The 21,462-nt window shown below is 35.8% G+C and overlaps 1 protein-coding gene across 3 annotated transcripts in view; it reads right to left on the bottom strand.

The window, feature by feature from the left end:
* NBAS (NBAS subunit of NRZ tethering complex) overlaps window positions 1–21,462 on the bottom strand; it is a 184,897-nt gene that overhangs the window by 95,523 nt on the left and 67,912 nt on the right. For 2 of the 3 annotated variants that reach the window (XR_002418886.2, XM_005506848.3), the window contains exons 33-38: window positions 14,347–14,460; window positions 12,434–12,591; window positions 10,227–10,325; window positions 3,049–3,216; window positions 2,364–2,477; window positions 1,989–2,112 (exon numbers count right to left, since the gene is read on the bottom strand). Coding sequence is in view for 2 of the 3 variants with exons in the window: in XM_005506848.3 (XP_005506905.3) it covers window positions 1,989–2,112; window positions 2,364–2,477; window positions 3,049–3,216; window positions 10,227–10,325; window positions 12,434–12,591; window positions 14,347–14,460 (777 nt within the window). In the remaining variant the exon portion in view is untranslated. The remainder of the gene's footprint in view (window positions 1–1,988; window positions 2,113–2,363; window positions 2,478–3,048; window positions 3,217–10,226; window positions 10,326–12,433; window positions 12,592–14,346; window positions 14,461–21,462) is intronic. The other variant, XM_065055875.1, reaches the window with a different exon arrangement.

Here is a 21,462-nt window from a genome sequence, read left to right as displayed (position 1 = left end):
TAAAATGCATCTTTTTCCAGGTCTGTCGATTCTTCAAACAGAGCTGAAACCTGTTGCTGTAGCTATCCTATAAGACAACTAGAAGTAAACAAATGGGATTCAATCTTAGCACATTTAATTTGATTTTGCTGACATGTTTTTTAGTTACTAGCATAGTAGCTAATAACCCATATGAGCATTCAAGTTTCATAGGGCAAAATTCTCCCAAAACCTTAAAGTAGGCCTGAAAAGATAGGAAAAAACCACTGAATTATAAATGGGGTTCATATCTGTGTAGTTTGATTTAAAATTTTGGCAGTGTGCTATTAATATGCACACTTTCAAGCTTCACAATCCTGAAAGTGGTAACTCAGCATAAGGACTATCATGGGAATTGATAAAGCAAATAATTAAAAAGTGGGAACAAGTGGGATCCAATACTGTTAATCCAGTTACAATTAGCAAATTACCAATCCATTCATTTACAGAAAGCTACACTACACTCATGTACAAGAACACTGACTACTGATTACCTAAAGGTGTCATACAGCAGGACTGCTCAGTTTTCCAGAGGAAAGGACAGAACTCTCAGTTCCATGGCACAGTTGGAGGGACTGTTAAGTGAAATTTAGATTGACCACAGAATATGAGTGGTGGAAGAGAACAGAAGTATTAAAATTGTAAGAACAGTCCACACACTTGTGAAGAGGAAGATAGAGGCTTTAAAACTAAAGCTGGAATCTAAAACTTCTTCTTCAAGCAAAAGTCCTCAAAACTGCAATTTCCATCTCAAAGGCAGCCACTGAATTGTAAACAACCTGTTCCAATTACTCAGGTTGGAGTAAGAAGTATTACCAAAGATCTGCCAGCTAACACAATTTGCCCTAAGAAAGCAATGAATACTTTTCAATCTCTGCCTCCCCCTCCTTTAAGACACAAGCAGACCTAGGGCTTGTGGGCTTTCAGCATGCAAGGAAAGAGATAAGTACCAATTTAAAACTATTTTTGCGTTAATCCCCATTTATACAAGCTTTACTAACCTTTTCTAATTCACAATGTTGTTATATTACAACTGTACAGTTAGCTGTAGAAGTACCATGTATCTCAAACTACTGAATCATATACTTGTAGGACAAATACGCTGCGTTTCGTGAACCAGTTGAAATAAAACTGTGTGGTTTATGAGGAAAGTCTCACTTGAAACTCTTCTCATTCTGCAAGTGATTTAATACACTCATTTTTCATGGCAGAACTTACCACAGAGTAAAATACAATACAGATATCTTCCTTCAAAAGACACTAAGAGCATGTAAATATTTAAACAGTTCATTTCTTAAACCAGCAGGAGACAGGCAAAAGGAAAGACAAACAGTCAGAGGTGGTTTTGCGTGGCTTGTTTTTGTTTTGTTTTTAAAAAAAGTGAAACTTCCAGATTACAAATTATTACGTATAACCAATAAAATGTAGACATTTCAGAACATCACAAAAAGTTCTAATGATTCCAGAAGCCGCAATTAAGCATTAAGTAGCAAATAGAACACTGTAATGTAATCGCAATACTGAAAGCTGTATACACAATGGCAGAGAATCTGAAGAAGTGAATACACAGTCATACGTACAAAGGACATTAACAGTTGGTTGCGAATTTCTGTTTGAATATCTTACATGGTACTATTCAGGAAACCTTCAACAATTTTTTCCCCCAAAATGTTCTTATGTTTGTCAGCCCCCAAATACCAGTTTATTTAAAGACAACTGTCAGATTTCAGATTTCTAGTCTTTACTGAGCAACTACTTTTAAACATACCACTTCTCTTCAAAACTCTGCAGCTACTTCCATCAAGACAACTTATCAACGTAAGGTGTTGAAGCAGATCACAGTTCATACAAAATGACCAGAAAACACTTCAAATCACTTTTTGCAGTTCTCCATATTGAAACCCATCCATAGATTCTCTTATATTTACTACATATAGTAAATACAGAAGTGAATATCCATGTACCCATACCTTCTGTAGTTGGAAGTAGGTCTTTTCCTTTGCTCTTCGTTTCCGTTAGTTTCTCTGTTCTCAGCAATATTTCTGCAAAGCTTTCCAAAGAATTGTTCTCATACGTGCCATAGTTCATTTCAGACTAGAAGTAAAATAAGATAATTGACACACGCACACTACACCCTACAGCTATACTTAGCTCACTTGCATCAGATGCAATTATCTACCTTGGTTACTGCATTTGCTCTCTTTTCTGTTTAATTCTGGATTTTTTTTTCCTACTATTGCATAAAATTTCAGGTCACACAAATTATCCAAAATCCCTATTATTACTTAATTATAAGATCTCAACAAAAAAAACTAACACTTCAGAATTCTGTAAAAGAAACTTACTTCTGCAACATATGGATCAGCAATTAGAGACTCATAAAACGGATGACAGCCTTGTTTTTCCACAGTGGCATTTTCTCCAGGCCCACTTTTTAATACATCTCCAAAGTCTTGGCCCTGGGAAAAATAAGTATAGTTGAGCCTAGCTGTAAAAATCTCATTAAAAAGCCTGTAACTGCTGTTCGGAAGGGAAACAACTGTAAATGAAAATAACACTGAATTCAGTGGGGAGCAAGACAGGAGTTATCTTATATAAACCAGTGCTGAATGAGGTCCGGTATTCTTAAAAAAAAGAATCATGCTCAAAAGCAGTATCAGAAACACTAGCCTCATAAACATGATAGAAAATCCACTGAAATAGGGAAGGTAGAAAAGAAACTGAAAAAGAGCAGCTCTGAATATCAAATGCCAGTATTTAAAGAGTGAGCGTAATTGTGCCTTCTTCCCCAAAGTTCTGAGGTTCTGCCAAATTTCAACTATGCCTTCTCACATTATGCTAAAAGAGGGAGAAAACAGATTAGAAAACAGGAAATAGCTTCAGACTCCTTCTTTCATTGGGAGTTGCTTGCAAACAACCCTGTGATGTCCCTAGTTCACTGAGGTCTTCAGTTATCAGATACCTACAAAGAAGCCTACTAAGGTATCAGTAAATGTGCACACATCTGCAGACACACCAGCAATCTCTTACATGTAATGGTCGGAGGTAGGTTAATGATCGCTTCCACCACTGTCCATCACTGACAGCATGCAGCATGGCTTTTGTAGTCATGGTTGTGTTAGTCAACACCTTCATGGTTTTTGATGTCGTCCAGTACAACAAATCAGCAGACTGGCTAGAGGAGATGTTGGTTTCATCCTGTGAGCATATCCATCACACAATAGCAAGTGTTAGATTCATGCTTTAATTAGGCTCACGACCTAAAGCCAAATGTATTAGAGATCAGGCACACTATATTAATAACATATTTTAATGATCATTAATTTAAGTAACAGCTGTCATAAAAACATACAATAGACAAGTTAAAAGTGATTTAGAAGTTTCAATCTGAAGTGAGCAGCACAATCAGTACAACATTTTGCCCTTTATTCAACTATAATCTGTTTTCCACAGACATGAGTCGGTTTTAATTCCGAAGTTTATAATGGTACTGTTTTACATAATTGTTAAATGTTTCTGTTAAAGTAACAATCTTTCTACAAATGAGGACATGAAGCATGCTAAAATTAATCTTCAATAATTCAAGAAAGCTGACAGTAGAGACAATCTTGTGTTTGTACAGAGGTAGCATTAATTAAGCTGAATTCTCAGTGGGGGAAATGGTGAAGAGATGTAAACATTCATCTCCACACCAACTGAAAATGTAACACTGAGATCTGAAATTCTAATATAGCAGACTGAAAAGACTGCAAAAAATTAATCGAGACCCCACCCTGTTCTCAATCCCAAACTGCTTCTGCAATACACACACGTATGCACTGACAGGTTACCCTGTGAAACATATTCAGGCTCAGTAAACTTATACCTAACTCACTGCTTAAAAGTAGAAGATATGATCCACACATTGTGCTTTTTGTACCAGCCCTTCCTCATGTAAAGCATTTAAATAATATCCAGAAAATCCATGTTGGTTGATCTGTGCTATGCCAATCCTGAAAGGTTTGTGTTAACTGCACACTTTGCAACGCCTACATGTTAAACATAAATATGTAATTAGCATGGTAATTTATATTTTCGCTGAATACAGTATGTTCCTCCATAGAGTGAACTTCAACAGCTTTATATCCAATGTTTCTCCCTAACAACTCTATTACTCATTTCCCCATACACCAAAGCATATTGAAATAGAAAAAATCTACCTGTGTAACTGAATGTGAGGTATTAGAATTACAAAATTTCAGACATCACAGCAAAACGGCACAAGTTACGCTCAAGTGAATTATGCCCTACCTTAACTTCAATGACAAAACATGTTAGGTTCAGTAAGGCAGAACTTTACTGCAGAGAGACTATTATTTAGTGCCTGTTACTGTATTCTGCGGTAAATCGCTGCCTCAAGCTGACCACTGACCTGGCAGATCCATCTTAAGTCCTTCTTTCCGTTAAGGCTTCAGCATTATTTTTTCCAAGCTTTTCTGAAATTATATTGTGCGTTTCACAGATGCATCAACAATAAGCTGACTGGCAAAACTGGAAATCTCAGCTCCTACCTCTCCAAATGAAGAGTGAGCATGCCAAGCACAACATGCCAGAATTCTTACTCTTCTGAAAAGTAAAAAGTGACAGAAAATCCTAGGTCGGGTGACTTGGGGGGGTAGGAGTGAGTTTCTTGTTCGTGTTGTTTTTAAATAAATCAGTCTGGCTACTTAGTATGAAAGCTTTTTGTAATGTATTTTAAATGTTATATAGAGAATACTAGTTTCTCCTTCTGTCTCCATTTTCAAGCAAATGCCATGAGACACTTAAGTGACTCTTTATGAGGGAAAAAATAAAACCAAACAACCAAAACCCAAACAAAAGAAAGACCCAGAACCATGAAAAAAATGTCCCCTTCCCCAAGATCTCAACTGCATTTGAGCAAAACACAGTTTTAAAAATAAAGCTCTTTAAGCAGCGTGAAAACTAATCGGCTACCTTGTATGCTGGTGTGTGCTGCTATAACTCTACTGCTATCAGATAAATTATATTGATTTTTTTCTAAAAAGATTTTCAACTCTTACAAGTAATTACAGTCTTTTCTGCACAAACAAGAATTCTGTTTTCTGAAAAGCCATTCCTCTGTGTACCTGAAACAGCTACACTTTCAGGCTATAACCTTTTGCTATCCTGAATCAACCTCTTGTAAAAGAAATTAATTTTAAAGATAGTTGGAAATCCCATTTTAAGAAGACTACTTTAATTGTATCCTTTAATTGTATCTTCAGAAGGAAGTTATAGTTTCAAAGTTTTGAGGGGTAGCCTGGAAGAAAATTATTTACTTGTATTATTGCTTCCTGATATCCTTTATAAAAGTAAGCAATTCGGATTAAAAACAAAATAACAAGTTATTAATCCTAAATTGTCAGCTTAAAACATTGTATGAATCTAAGTTGACGTAGAAAAGTCAGTCAAATTCTGAATTATCAAGATATTCCAAAATAACAGCTGAAATATTTTATATATATATATATATATATATATATATATATATATATGCAAGGACAAATAAGAAAGTTAACTATTTTTATACAAGGTAGAGAAGAGAGACTAATAAATTAATATACCTGCAACATGGATTTTTTTGTCTTCAATGACAATTAGTCAAGGCGCAAGGATCAAAACATGCAAAAACCACATACTCTATACACGTTATGCATTAAGAGTCAATATGAATTATGATTATGAAGGAAACAAAATGAGGTGGAATAGATTCTGTTCAGAAGACACAACATCAAGTATTAGCCTTTTTGTATTCTTTTTCCCTTTTTGGTACCCCCATTGGAAAACTAGAGTTTAAAATAGTCTCTTTTACAGCAGTAATCATGTTCATTTTATGTTGATGTTTCGTGCTTTGGAGGGTTTTGGTTTGGGGTTGGTTTGTTCTTACTTTTTGTAATGTACGTTGCAGCTAATGAACCAGTTTAATTGAAAACTCCAGTCCTGCAGACACAAGGTGAGAAACTACAAAAACCATTCAGTTCAAAATTCAAGTGTCACTGGATGTCTAAGTTCTTATTAGATCTGTAACTTCACTAGTGCTGAAAAAGCTATCCAGCCTTAAGCATACACAATGCATTTGATTCAACTGCTTAAACGCAGGCTTTGACGACCCTCTGAGATCCACGGCAGTAATTAAGAAATCTGCTTAACACTTGTAAATCTGACAGAGGACGCAGACGTTTTTGGGTCAGTAGCTAAAGGACGGGAAGATAACTTAGGGCATCTCAAACTGTTAGTATCTATGACTAAGTAACTGAATGAAGCACCTAATGGCTAATTAACTGTATTATTCTCTGTGCACCATTGACTGGATCTCCACTGAGTACAACAGGAGTTTATATATCGCACATCCAGAGTTCCAGATTGAGATTTTTCTCCTTATATGAACAAGAGTTCAGTGACACTGTAAATGAACATAATTCCTTCAGGAATTATAGCAACCTCTTCCTAATTCTAATTGAGGCATCACCAAACTAAAACCAATACATTTACTACACCACAAAACACAGCTCCTGTTGATCTCAAGATAAACATTAAAAAAAAGTCACAACTATGTGAAACAGCAGCCAGAGCATTAATTTTGCCCTGAGGTTCCAAAGACTCCAGGTGTAAGAATTCCCAGTGCATTCTACATAAATAGAACATTCCCTAACTACTTCTAACCAGTGGTGATAAAAATGCATGACATACCAATTTAAAGTACAGAAATGTTTTTAAAAAATCCTGCCTTTTCCCAGATTTAGTTCTTGGAGAAAATCCAAAAGCAAAGATCATGTTAATGTTCTATTAATTGGAAATCTTATTTTCTTTAAGCAACTTTTAAGGAAATCATTCCTATAATTTGATGATGCTCTTCTCTAGAAACCAGGTCTGCTCCCCTATCAAAGAGGTTGTTTTCAAGGGAACTTGAAACTATACATTTCTCTTGTGCTGATGTGCCACTTCACAGTAATTAAGTTTTCATGTTCAAATATGTAAGAGAATTATTTTATTCATAACAGATATAATGCATGTTTTAAGTATTACGCAGATGTAACATAAAGTCAGAGCTCGTTTATGAGGCAACTGACAGTTATTGTTTCTGCTGCTAATACACAACACAGCATCCCATGACCAAGCGTTACATTTTAATCTAACAATGTTAGCAATACTACTCTGAAATGCTTTTCATAAATCAAGATCTTAATTTTCTCACTGAGATATTTTGTTTAAGAAGCACAAGATTAGTTGTTAAGGCATCTGCAGCACACAAAGAGGAAAAAAAAAGGGTGAAACAGAATATTTTGCTTAAAAAATAATCCATTATGTTGTAATCATTGTAGCTTCCAGAGGATAATTTCTCCACTGGATCCCATAAGCTGACAAGCTGGCACTGTAAGGTAATTAAATACGTCCTTGTGCAAATGTATTAGTTCCTACAGAATAATTACATGCATCTTTACCACGACAATCACAAATTTCCTTCTGAGCAGGACCAACAAAAACTTAAAGAAAAGTTATATGGAAGTCAATATGACAGCAATATTAAATGACACATTTCTATACAATTTGTGAAGATATTTAGCCAGCTGCTATCAAGATTTCTGCAAGTTTCATTGGAAAAATAGTTTCAGAGGAAAAGGTTAAAACAATAAAAAATGAAATTAGTTGAGACATTTCTAGAGAGGAGTTCAAGAGAAGAATGATTGACAAGTATGAACAGCTGGTAACGTACATCGCTATAATTAAAAATAAAAAGGTAGTGGCAACTAATGATTCAATACTAGATAAAGGTAAGAAGAAGTAGAAAAAAATCAGTAAAGCTTTGACAGAGAAAGTTGATTTACTTACAGATCAATATTTTTAATGTAACAGGGACAGAAATGCCCAACACATGTATGCTAGAAAAAGATGACTCAAACCAAGATAAGGAAAATTACATCTAGAGTACCAATTTGAAAAGGTATCAGTAAGCAAGGAACTCCTTGAGAAAAGGATGCTATAAGTTAATCAGGACATAAGTGGAAAAGAAGTTAAAAGAAAGGGAAAAAATATTATTCATTTATTTCATTGAAGAAACTGAAATTCTGTGCAAGATGATGAAGGTGAAGGATGAGGAATTAGCTGAATTGGGGGTTGCAGTTATGGGATTCAGTTAAGTCAGAGAAACCAGGTTATTGAATATATTGCTTTTCTAACATTTCAGATGTCTGTAACAAAGAAGGGGTTATACAGTGACTAAATTATTGGCTATGTTTCCTCCGGTGTCATTGCAAGAAATGAAAGAAGCTACAAATCTTTATTAAGTCAACTGAGAGAGAACAGAAAGACAGAATTAGCAAATATACTGAACTCATTTCATAGCATAACAGTCTAAAATATGACATGCCAAGAAGCTGTATTAAAACGGAAAGAAAAACAAACCTCAATGCAGCAACATACAAACTTGCCTGGTCAACTCTCTGCCCACTTCCAATTCTAAACAGACAACCAATCCCAACTGAAGGGGGCGAGGAAGTGAAAGACATATTGGAGAAATTCAGAGTGGATAATTTTCTGAATGTAAATTCCCCAGCATAATGAAAATTGCTTCAGATATCCAAACTGAACCGGTAATGAAGTTAATTACTGAGTTTACTCAACTCTGATACACCCTTGCGTAACTTCTGAATCATTTATATGCATGCATAATTGTTCTGTCACAACATACAGTCAATAGTACTACCGCATATGAAAGGTGATGCATGACAAATTTGTTATATGCATTAAAATATTGTAAACATACATACCCACACCCACATGAGAAGGTTCCACAATTTTATCAACATCTACTTAATAGTCTTCCTCTCAAAGAGGTTTATTTACCAGTTTTCAGAAAATAAAAAGCATTTCTGCCAGTGAACAGACCTGCTCTTCATACCACTGATTCTAGCAGATAGTAACAACTTAAGCTCTCTTCTTCTGCACACTCTTTTCAGGGCTATTTTACTTCTCTGCTCATTTATTTTCCACACGTGCAAATACGTACATGTATGTTTACATATGCATATATAAATACAAAGTATGCACATATGCCTATAACTATATAAGAAACATACTCAAAATATCGGCTTATATATAGAAGTTATCTGTTCCCACTGCAATAACATGAAAGAGAGGTGTGGTTTAAGCCACATGGTGTTAAATTTACCAAAGGTAAAGACCAGTGTATTCCATCTACAGCTGTCTTTGGCAAAAATTCCTCAAGGACATTAAGGACGCTACCACTCAGATACTTCTCTCAACTATGCAACATGAACCATCTTTTTCCTTTCTTTCTCTCTTCTTTCCTGTATTTCTTTAAGGTTCCCCCTTCCAGCCCCCCAAGATCTGTTTATCATCTACAGAAAATCATTAAACAGAAAACAGAGAAAAAATAAATTAAACTTCGAATTTTCCACTCTGAAGAGGATGAAAAAAACATTCATAAATAGGTAATCACATCTTCTTTAAAGAGAGAAATATGCTTATAATAGTACATGTACAAAACTTGTTTAAATAATAAACATGAAAAGTAGAAAGAATAATAGACTATTTTCCTGCTGCCCTGCCTCTATTTCCCACAAAACTCAACGTTCCTTTTAATCTTACACATAAAAATATTTTCCCATGCAATATATTAATATGAAAGTTATAAAATGGCTAAGAAGTCATAAACTTCATGATGCACAGAACAAAGGGAAAAAATAAGTTTAACTCAAGACAGTTTTAAATTAAATATGTAGCTCGGGTTTCTTTTCAAATGCTTTGCTCTGCAGTTTGGACATAAAAAAGAAAATCAAACCAACATTAATGTATATTATTGGTTTAGGTTTTGTTGCACTTTCTCCCGACTCTGAGTTTATGGTGTGTTTGTCTGTTTGGTTTGTTGTTGTTTTTTGTTTCAGTTTTTAATATGGTGCTAAGACACTGTAGAAAGAAGCAATGAAAAATCAGCATGGACTAAGTATCAAGTAAGTATAAGACTAAGACTAAGCGAAACCTTGAATTTAAAAGTCTAAAGCCAGAAATTAGTAAATGTCTTTAATATTTTATCTAGTAAAAATATTTTATCAAGTAAACAGGTAGATATTACTAAGAACTCAAATTCCACTCTTCAGCATAATGCAGAAGAAAATCATTATTACTTTAAAAATTCTCTCTAAGCTTACCTCCGTATCCTTATTGTTCGATGAAGAATGTCTTGATACATTTATATTCTCAGCTCCTTCTGAAGGAAGGAATTGGTAATTCACAGCCTGATAAAGGATCTATAAACACAAAATAAATATCACTTACCAATCAAATAATCAAAGGCAAGAATCATGACTGACATCATAGGAAACCCAAGAAACTCTGATGTAAAAGCTTCCGTGACAGAAAACTAATAGTGTAGGGGAAGACAAAGAGAAGAACATAAAGGTATCTTTGACATCTTCTCACTGCTGTAGTCCCTAGGCAAAATGACCTTCCCTTCTCTGTGATTTTGTGCAATATTTTTCACACAGTGTAAGAATATTTTTTAAATTATATTTAACTATTTTTTTAATTACATGCAACCTGCTGTGCTACAGAACTTCCATGAAAAACATTCAGTATCTGAACTGTGCCTCTGAGGTACTGGGCAACTCTACAGAGGCAAGTGTTACCTGAGGTAATAGTTCCATAGGCAGAATTTCTACCGGCCATAGAACTGATGGAGGTCCACAAAAAATCCTTATAGCTGTTCAGAGTCATCTGGTCAGCATGACCTTCTGATTAAGGTTTTTTGCATACATCTACCTATGTACATACAGAGTGCTTGGACAGAACATATAGGACCATTAATGAACGGAGCTGAAAAATTTACACTTAGTTCAAAGAGAATGTAACTGCAGAAGAAACTGGTTAAACATCCTCCAAAAGAAATCACAATTTGAGCTTGGATTTTTGGGGCAAATACTGAATTAATCATCAGTGCACTTTTGCTGCACATGATACTGCACTAACAAAGAAACCTGAGCAACAAATTCAATCTCAAGTTTTGTGAATGGAGATGACAAAACTTTTGCCCTTGGAGAAGTCAAATGCAAGAGGGTAACAACGAGTTACACTACAACTAACAGGACACGAAGCCTTGAGAAGGAATGAGACACGGATACAGAGGCAGCGAACTGACAGAAAGTCTAACAAATTTTCATTTATGCAATGTGAAAAATCTATTTGACTTCAAATTCTAATTCTAGGTATAGGTACATAAAGGGAGAAAGAAGCTTGTACTTCCATATTGTACAGGTATCAGTTCTGCAAAGATTCCACTTGTGTTTAAGCTCATATTCGAACCTACCTCTCTCAAATTTGAGTGCTTTCATGGTGAAAGAAATAAAGTCTAGCTCCTGCAAGCTATTCTCTATTTCAAATCCTTTGTAGTGTTTTATTCTGCTATCCCACAACTGAAGCAGCACAGAGTGCCTCCATATGTTGCCTGTATTTCTCATACACGTCGCTATACAAGCAATTTTGTAAACATAAAGGCTACACGCTTGCAGCTGCCTTAATCAGACTGTGTATGTACTGTAGCTATTGCTCCTTTCTCCCCCATTCTTCAGACACAGAATGCAAGCCTCTAAGATGTTTCCACAAACACTGTAAACTTGGTAGACAACTAAGACAAATATGAACTTTTAAACAAGTAATAGTACAAGTGCCAAGCCATAGTTACACTGAACAGAAATTAAACTGACAATCCAAACTACTGCACTGCAGTTTGAAATAAAACTTTTCAAAAGGTCTGTTATGTCATCGTGACATAATTTGCATTTAAACGACACAATTATGTGTTCTCATATATAGAATATGATTGACTGAACACCTAAGACCTGATTCTATTAAGACAGTCATTGAAGAGTTAATAAAGATGGCTCAGACATGAAGCCTGCTGTAGCTGTTAAAACCATTACATGGCTGAAATCAGTAAGAAAAGAACTTCATTGTATATTGGGTAGATATCATAAAAATTTAAGAATAAACATTTAATCAGCATTTATGTGGGCATTTAATGAAGTTCTGTTACAAGGTGTAAACAGGTAAAAGAACCTGGAAAACACTGGAAAAAAATATTTAACTGTAGTTGTAAATAAAATGTTTAAATTAGGCAATACATTAACAGATTAAAAATGCTGAAGATAGACAATACGACTGTACTTCTCCCTGAGAAGATAACTCATAATATAAAATGCTTATAAAGAGACCTTATTTGTTTAAATATAACGGTGAAAGCAGACAAATACAGTAAACAAATATAAACTTCTTGAGGGGTGGAACTTTAGGGAAGAAACTGAAGTCTCCTTCACTTTGGAAAGCATCGAACTTGCATGAAAGAAGGTTCAGAAACACCCACCTGGGTTTGCAACGAGCTGCTCACTCCCAGCAAGGCCTCTATGGCACTTGGGGGACAGTGTGTCAGCGCAAAAGCCATGAGCTCCTGACGCATCCCCAAATCATGAAAGCCTTCCGATTGCCCGAGATGGCTGCAGACTTCCCAGCTTTTAGAATAACCTACAAGGGAACACAAAACATTGTCCTGAGGTCTGTAAGCTTCACAAGTGATAGGAGGATGCTGCATAGTTCTTACTGGATGAGATAAAGGAGGGCAGGTGGCATTCCTGTCAATGCTTAACAGCCCCTGAGAAAGGAACCATAAAGACTCCATCAAACAGAGACATAACTCAACTTTAGACTAACCAAATACATAGAAAATTTGTTATTATCCTGTTGTAGATAACGGTACAAAGGTATGTGGAAGACTGAACACTAACTATATTTTTTACATACTGCAATAACAAAAACACATTTTACTTCAGAGCATGATACTGAACACCTTACTGGAATGGCTGTAAAAAATTAAATGTAAAATATATTACTTGATATTTTAAGAAAACCTCAATTCATCTGAGATTTTTTTTCTCCCTCAATCTCAAGGCAGGAAAGAGATCAAAGAAACAAATTGCATATTCCTTAGTATCTTGATAAATATGTCCCTTACTTCCATTCATGCCCTGGCATATACAAATTACATAAATAGCACAAATATTTAAGGGTTTTGATAGAAATATAGACATCTAAAAGACCTACACATCCCTGCTACCTGAAGTCACATATTTTTTACCTGTTTGAGAGGAGTACAGTGTAGAAAGAATGAGAAATTGTGGTTCCCAGAGGCATATAGAAAAGCCCTCTAAGGTTACAGCTCAGTAACTGCCTTATTACATACAGTATTTGCTGTATACATCTATTCCATGTATTTATTTATTACATATGGCAAAAATATTAGCATGTTTTTATCTTGCAAAAGAAGTATCACAGCTAGGATCCATTTTCTCTGCATGAGGAGGAGATTACAGGAATCTGGCTGTCACCTCATCAGCTCCTATACATCACACATATCTTTTATCAGTAAGCCCAGCTTAAAGATACCTGTACTGTATCTTATAATGTGCACACAACTTAGCTGGACACCAAGGTCAACCCTTATTACTACAGTCTAGAATACAGAGTGAAAACTAAATATAAGATCCCCTACCCAACTGGCTAACAAAATTAAAGATGAATAAATGGGATAGTGACTGTAGAGAAAGACTTTACACTATATGAATGAACTTTTGCAAACTGAAACACAACTTAAGAAAGATATTGAAACATATTTCCATAAAGAATTTTACTGAGAAGAAATATGACTGCATATAAATGATAATGAATATGTATGGACCAACATACATGTTTAATCTGAATAATGTTGCGTATGAACATGCATTCACAAAAACATAATACTAAAAGACAGCAAACACAATTTAAACAACATGACAAATTAAAGCTATTTCTTTTGATTTCTTGCAATAAAAAACATACTGAAGAGAAAATTTAAAATGGCATCCTCACTGGGTTATATTTTTGAGCTTCTAATGCAAAAAATTAAGGATTATCTCAACGGCAGTATGCAACTTCAGTTGAGAGATATCAGTGAACTAAACTGCTTTAGAAGACAACATTGCTCCGGAAGTCACTGTGGCTTAAGCACTTTGTAGTTCCATGACTACATGGAGTTCCTCCTCCATGACAACAGGATTTCTCATATTTCATACCACCCACCTTCTACAGTTGACATGCTGATGTCAGCTGATTTCCACAAACAAAATACAATTGATTTTTGAATGAAATGGACCAATTGACATATCACACTTCACAGTAAGCCAAGAGTCAAAACTCAGGTTTCTACCACCATCATCCCACACCACCCCCATTTATTCACTTCACCTGTGGCCATGAGCTCTTGGCAATGCATACTGGCTGCTTTGTAGTCTTGGAAACTGAGCGCTTGTTCCACTAAAAGGATTAAAACTTGACCTTTTCTCTCCATCTGGTCATCTCCTGTAAGAAAAATTCAACACTTTAATTAGTTAGATAATCAGAATTAATGGTTGACTTAAGCTTCCTACTTTATTTCTTAAGAAAACTATATGCAAAAACACGAAAAGCTTGTCTTCAAATTGAAGCAGATATGAAATTATCTGCTTTTTCCTGAAGGAAACAATCAAAACAGTCATGTATTTTAAAAGTCATTGGTATCATAGCTGGCTAAAAAGAACTACACAGCATGTCCAGGTTAAAAAAAAAAGAAGGGGTTTTGAAAACTGCATGTATATGATGGCCAAGTCATAGATTAAAACTGATATTTAAGGTAAAGGGAAATCTAAATTGAAATCCTGACATTGAAAAAGCTTCTGAAAACTGTAATAGAAGAATTTTGAAATTTTTAATTGTTTTGTTAAGAGTATACAAATCCCCAGTTTAAACTCCCACTTCACAGAACCAAATGATTCACAGGACCTGGAAGACACAGGTATCTGAAAGTACCCACCCTCATAAACCTAGCGAGTAGAACTGAAACTATTTTTTCAGGTCATACATGCATCTTGGTCACCAGAGCTCCTGGACAAAGCCTCTTCCCCCAGTTACAGGTCAAAAGAAACACTTCAGTTACTATTGATCCCTCCTGACTAAAAAGTTTCATCAAATAACACTGTAGGAAAATATCCTGACCTTAATTTTAATACATCAGCATTCACAGAAGAAAATCTAATCAGACAACTCATCTCCTTCTAAAAGCCAGTTATAGTCAATACAAATAACATTTATACCTGTCAGTCTTTACCAGTCATCTGTGTTTTTAAGCTTTTTCCAATTTAGAATGAACACAGGAGAACGAAAGTTATTTATTTTACTGAAACCAGTTCATCCACGCTTCTGCTCAAAATAGTGTGCATGTCCATGTACAAAATGAGAAGGTGACTAAACACGCACAAGAAAAATAATATCACGGTATTCATTTTAATTTAGGAAAGAAAGATGGCAAAAAGCTAATAAAAATGAGTGGATTTTTTTGATGCAAGCTTCTTGTTCATGTTTCCCCCTATTATTAAAAGCAATTTTACGCAGTCACTGCTGTTACAGTCATTTGAAAAGGGCACTGCTTTATGAAAGTGTATTACTACAACTTGTGAAATGCAAATATTTCAGAAGGTTAAACAGATCCGGTTCCAAAAACCATTTAAAGAGTACATGTTCTTAAATTGCATAGCTGTTATTTTTAACTCTACATTGCAGATACATCAACGCAAGCATAGCAAACTTCTTTTTAAAGCTTTCTCAAAAGAAAAGATCTAGCAATTGCACTAGAATGACATTCAGAGAAGCAAAGTTACCTTAACTATTGAACTCAATCAAGATTCCCCTAATCCCAGCACATTGTAACTCTAGTCAGCTGGGAGAACAGGTTGGCTTCTCATCACTGTATCTTTTGGCCTCTTGCTCTACATAGTGCCAACACATGATGTTGCAAATTAATCACAGCCAAGGCTCCTCTGTTGCAAAATTTGCCCTCTGGAAGCTGGGAACTTCTCATCCGGGCAAAAGCAATTAGAAATGACAAAGACGTGCTTCTGTCTACTCAAGCTAAATGTGAACTGTCATTTCTATAAGGAAGAGATCCGTACTTGCCACTCACCTTCTGATGCCCACTTCACCCTGACAGCTTTTCTACTTACAGAGATGTGACTAAGTAGCAAACACAAATAAAAGGCAAGAGAAACAACCAAACTATTGTCCCTCAGATTTCAGCTAGACAAAATAATCACTGCTATCTATTACTACTTAAAAATCAGTGGGAATGGAGGGAAGAGAGGAGGAACACTTAGAGAATCATTTTGTTGGAAAAAACCTTTAAGATCAAGTCTAACCGTTAACCCAACACTGTAACTAAACGACATCCCGAAGAACCTTATCTATACACCTTTTAAACACCTCCAGGGATGGTGATTCAACCATTTATCTGGGCAGCCTGTTCCAATGCCTGACAATGCTTTCTGGGAATAATGTTTTCCTAATAACCAATCTAAACCTCCCCTGGCGCAACTTGAGGCCATTTCCTCTCATCCTATTGCTTGTTACTTGGGAGCAGAGACCAAACCCCACCTCACTACAACCTCCCTTCAGGTAGTTGTAGTAAGGAATGCTCTTCTTCTTAACCACACTTGAGCAGTCATATCCTGACAAGTTCCCCATTCCCAATGTTTTAGCTCATTAGCTTTGATGTAGTAGGATACTTCTCTGCATGTTTTACAAAAGCGCAAGCATAAAATATAAGGATTATTCTCCTTTCAGTCCATGGCAATACTTGCTCATCTTACCTCCACTCATTTAAACTTCATTGTTCTGACACACGCTGTTACACCACAAAAAACCATCAGCTACAACACAACCAGTGAATCCCCCACGCACAGCCCGAGTCCCTTTTCAAGCGGCTTTCATCGCCTCTACAGTGCAGCCACTTAAAATACAACTCATCGCAGACGAGCAGCACAGTCTCACTCTTCTATTCAAACATGACAAAATTCACTGCTTCGGCTTTGTGACACCTCACTTGAAGGCATTTTCAATAATAAAGCCTTATGAAAGTGCAAGTTTTGAATCCTAAATTGTTCCCCTCCCCTTGCCATTTCAACAGACATCGAAGATATAAAAGCAAGAAAGGTTCGGTGAGAAAAAAAAACCCACACATTAAAATGGTGACCTTACTATATTACATAGTAATTCTGCATTAAGGCATAATGTTAATGTTTGACATCCAGACTCAAACAAATCAGGTTCAGAAACTGGAAAGGACACCTTAGGGTTTGGTTTTTTCCCCTTTTTACTATTTGTGAAAGTTTGTGTGTGTTCAGTTACTTCAGACAACTGCCTTCTTATGTCACAAGGGAAATGCATTTATATTCTAAGGGTTACTCCATTCAGTAAGATTTAAGTCTTCAAAGTTCTTTTCATATCCTTTTGTTATGACGTTTAGTATTCAGATAGAAGTTAATACAAGTATATATAGCATTATACCTGAAAGAAGGTTCTAGCAAGGCGGGTGTGAGTCTCTCTTCCCAAGTAACAAGTCATAGAACAAGAGGAAATCGCCTCAAGTTGCATGAAGGGGAAGTTTAGGTTGAATATTAAGGAAAAATTTATTCACAGAAAGGGTTGTCAGGCATTGGAACAGGCTGCCCAGGGCAGTGGCTGAGTCACCATCCCTGGAGGTGTTTAAAAGACCTGTACATGAGGTTCTTCGGGACATGGGTTAGTGGTGGACTTGGCAGAGTGGACTCGATCTTAAAGGTCTTTTCCAACCTCAATGATTCTAGAATTCTATGATAACAGATGATGATAGAAAAAAACACAGACACTCAGAAATAATGGAAAACCATTTTTTCTTGAGAAACAAAGGATGTTTCAATATAATTTCAAAGTTTGGATGCAGTTTGGGTCATATAAAGGAAAAGCTTATTGAAACACTTTGAGTAAGATGCAAGCTGTATTTATGAGTGGATGAAACAACATTATCCTGAGTGAAACCATGTAATAAAAATTTAGAAGTCAAATGGTAAAGAAATTGTATTCATACTCCAGAAATTCCATATCACCTACATTTAGGAGATTGGAAACCATCCATATGGCTACTTCCACATGTGTTAAGCAAGAAAATCAGTGTTGAGGAAAGTGGATTTCAAAAATAAGCTTTGACTTAGGAATCACGCAGAATCACAGAGTGTCAGGAACTGGAAGGGACCTTGAAAAATCATCCAGTCCAATCCCCCTGCTGGAGCAGCAACACCAAGATGAGGTTACACAGGAAGGTGTCCAGGCAGGTCTTGAATGCCTCCAAAATAGGAGACTCCACAACCTCCTGGGCAGCCTGTTCCAGTGCTCTGTTACCCTCACTGAGAAGAAGTTTCTTCTCAAATTGAAGTGGAACCTTTTGTGTTCCAGTTTGAACCCACTACCCCTTGTCCTATCATTGGTTGTCACCGAGAAGAGCCTGGCTCCATCCTCGTGACACTCACCCTTTATTTATCTGTAAACATTAATGAGGTCACCCCTCAGTCTCCTCCAAGCTAGAGACCCAGCTCCCTCAGCCTCTCCTTATAAGGGAGATGCTCCACTCCCTTCATCATCTTGAAGTCACTAGATCAGCTTGTAGATAATCAAAATTAACCAAATTACTGTAGAAAGCTGTGAGAAAAGAGAATAATGAACAGAACACTTTTACAGAGAACCTGACAAGAAATAAAGAGCAATTAAAGAGCAATGCTCACCAGATCTTTTTGATACACAGTAACAGTAGAGAAGATACTCTTAATTTCTGAAACATAAGCTTTTTTTTTTTTTTTTTTTACTCTTTTTTTGCTCCTCTATTTTGTAAGCAAGTAATCACATAGAGTGTGGATTAAGTGAGGATCACAAGACACAGAACAGCTCCGGCTCCCTGAGCAGGTGCAGATTTTCTGGCTGTCATGCTGAGCACGTTCTCCCTCACTCACTTTGCCCATCTGTGAAATTAAGATAATACTTGTGTGCTTACTTTACAGAGGTAGTGACGTGAGGCTTGAGTAGAGTTTACTGTCATTAATCAAATAGTTTAAAGCAATTAAAAAGCTAGTGGATGTATCATTACATAAGCAATATTTTAGCTTTGATAAGTATGAATATAAATTCTATCACTCACTTTCAGTGCTGCTCTCTAAACAAATTGTATTCAGAGAACACAGCTCCCAAAGCTCTTTGAAGATGACTGTGTGCACTCTTCCCTTGTATGCATAGCAAATGCATTATTTTAGAATTGGAATTAAAATATATAAGCTCATAGGATTTTATAGGCTATATATTATATATAGTATAGCACAGCATATACTATATACACTATATATGCACATGTATAACATTTTTGTAGGTATGGCTAAATGTAGCAAGGCAGGTCTTTCACAATCAGTGACCACATGGCATGGGGTGCCAGGGGCAGCAAAGAGGGGAAAATGCTGAAACAAATGCCTCCAGCTAACAGGCAAAGCACAAGAAATCACTCTGATAAAACATACACAGTGAATTGGGAACAGAAGGGACTGCAAATTTGAACACATATAACCAATACCAGTAAATATGTTCCACAACACAAAATCAGAACTTCATTTAAAGCAAAGGTAGCTCATAAATCAGGATAATTGTATAGATAGTGAAAACCAACTAGGGACAAAAACCAATTCTTTCTTCCAGCAGGGCTTTATCTAATTCTTCATTACGCAAGTCCATAAAGTTCAATCCCTAGATTCTTCTTCAATATCCCTAACCTTCCCAATTCATCTCCATAAACCGTTCCCTTTCATCATAAGCTGATAGAAATCAAGTTACCCTTTGCCAGCAGTTTTAAACCTGCTAACAAAGACTATCTGTGATAAAACTGTTTTGTTTGTTTTTTTTTTTTAAAGGTTTTCCTTTTCTAATATTCAGTTTAAATGATGAATGAAACTTAAAATCTGCAAGCATGAGCTGCCCTTTTGGCAACAAAACTCATTTGTAGAAATTAGAAATTAGTGTTTGCTACCAAGACCTAAAAAAAACTCTTCATCCTACTAATTATTAATTGTAACTCGATAACTTAAATTTTGAGTCGATAGATACACAAATACCATTTCTACATGTCTTGCTTTCAGGTTTTTTTTATACCTACTATTAAATTTTATGAGACTCTTCATTTACTGACTATGATTAAGGCAATGCCAGCATTCCACTTTAAATCTGGTTTTAAAGGTATTATTAGCCTAGGTATTAAAATCATATGCAACTTGAAATTCAGTGTGAGGTTACATATTCCAGCACTCACCGGAAATACATACAGCAGTAATTGAGAAATAAAGAATGAAGCTCTATAGACTTTCTTTAATCTGTTGGAAAAAATATTGCATCTGCATGCATCACTTAAAACAGTGATGACAATTGTGTTTTCTCTGTATGCTTTTGGATGCTCTTCTGCATACTCATCAATAGCATGGAAGTGGTATGCTGTTTATAGCTTTCAAGCCCAGAAAAACTACAAAAGATTAAAGAAACACTGAGTTTCTGAAAATGAAAGAACCCTGTTTTCCGCAGCACATCTCCTAAGAGTTCAGATAAAATTCATACAAGTACAGATAAAATTCAGAACTATGGCATTTTCATACTGAATCCATATGTTCCTTGTAAATTAATATCCTGTACAGAAAACAGTATTTCTGTATAAATGACTCAGTGACAGTAAAATGGTTTTTAATCACAAAAGCTTAAAACTACTTATTTAAAAGAAAAAAAAACAACACACCACACCCACCACCATAGAAAGTCCCTACTGCAAATATTTTTTTGCTATTTTTTCCTTTCCAATATATGTTAATCTATAACCAAAAGATAACTTTGAAAGTGATTGACTTATTTGTTTATTTACCATAAGAGAAAGGAAAAACAAGTGCCAAGGAAGTGTATTCCTTACCAAGATGCACTCTTGAAATACACTTGTGCTACTAAAATTCCACATTTAGCACAGGAACCATCATTAGCATTATTCCCAAGGTTAACCATTGAAGTCAGAGCACCCAACACTCTTAGAATATTTAATTTGTAATATAAACACAAGTTTTTAAACTGTTCACCTGCGTAAAAATTAACCACCTTGTACATTCATCTTCTGCTTTTCTCCAGACCAGTAACCATATGGAAGAGAAAACCAGGAGGCCATGTCATTGACTGGCTCTAAATCCCTGTTTTCAGTGGTGTCTCAGTAAGTGCCACTGTGATTACAGCACTAGCACACAGACATTACCACTTCAATGAGCTCTATATGAATGCCCTGAAGTTCTCTACCTAATATATGTTGCCTCTCATCTTTTAGTCTCTGGAGGTAGGAGACATGAGTTTGTTGCCTCTTCACAAGTACATACCAGGGTAATGGAGATGCTGATCTACAACTAAAGGACTAGGATAACACTACTGGACAAAATATTTTGTGGTTTTAAGCACTGTGCA

Source organism: Columba livia, chromosome 3 (genome assembly GCF_036013475.1).
Source record: "Columba livia isolate bColLiv1 breed racing homer chromosome 3, bColLiv1.pat.W.v2, whole genome shotgun sequence".
In the NCBI taxonomy this organism is placed as follows: Eukaryota; Metazoa; Chordata; class Aves; order Columbiformes; family Columbidae; genus Columba; species Columba livia.
Note: the sequence above shows the minus strand (reverse complement) of the source record. Positions and strands in the feature narration are given on the sequence as shown.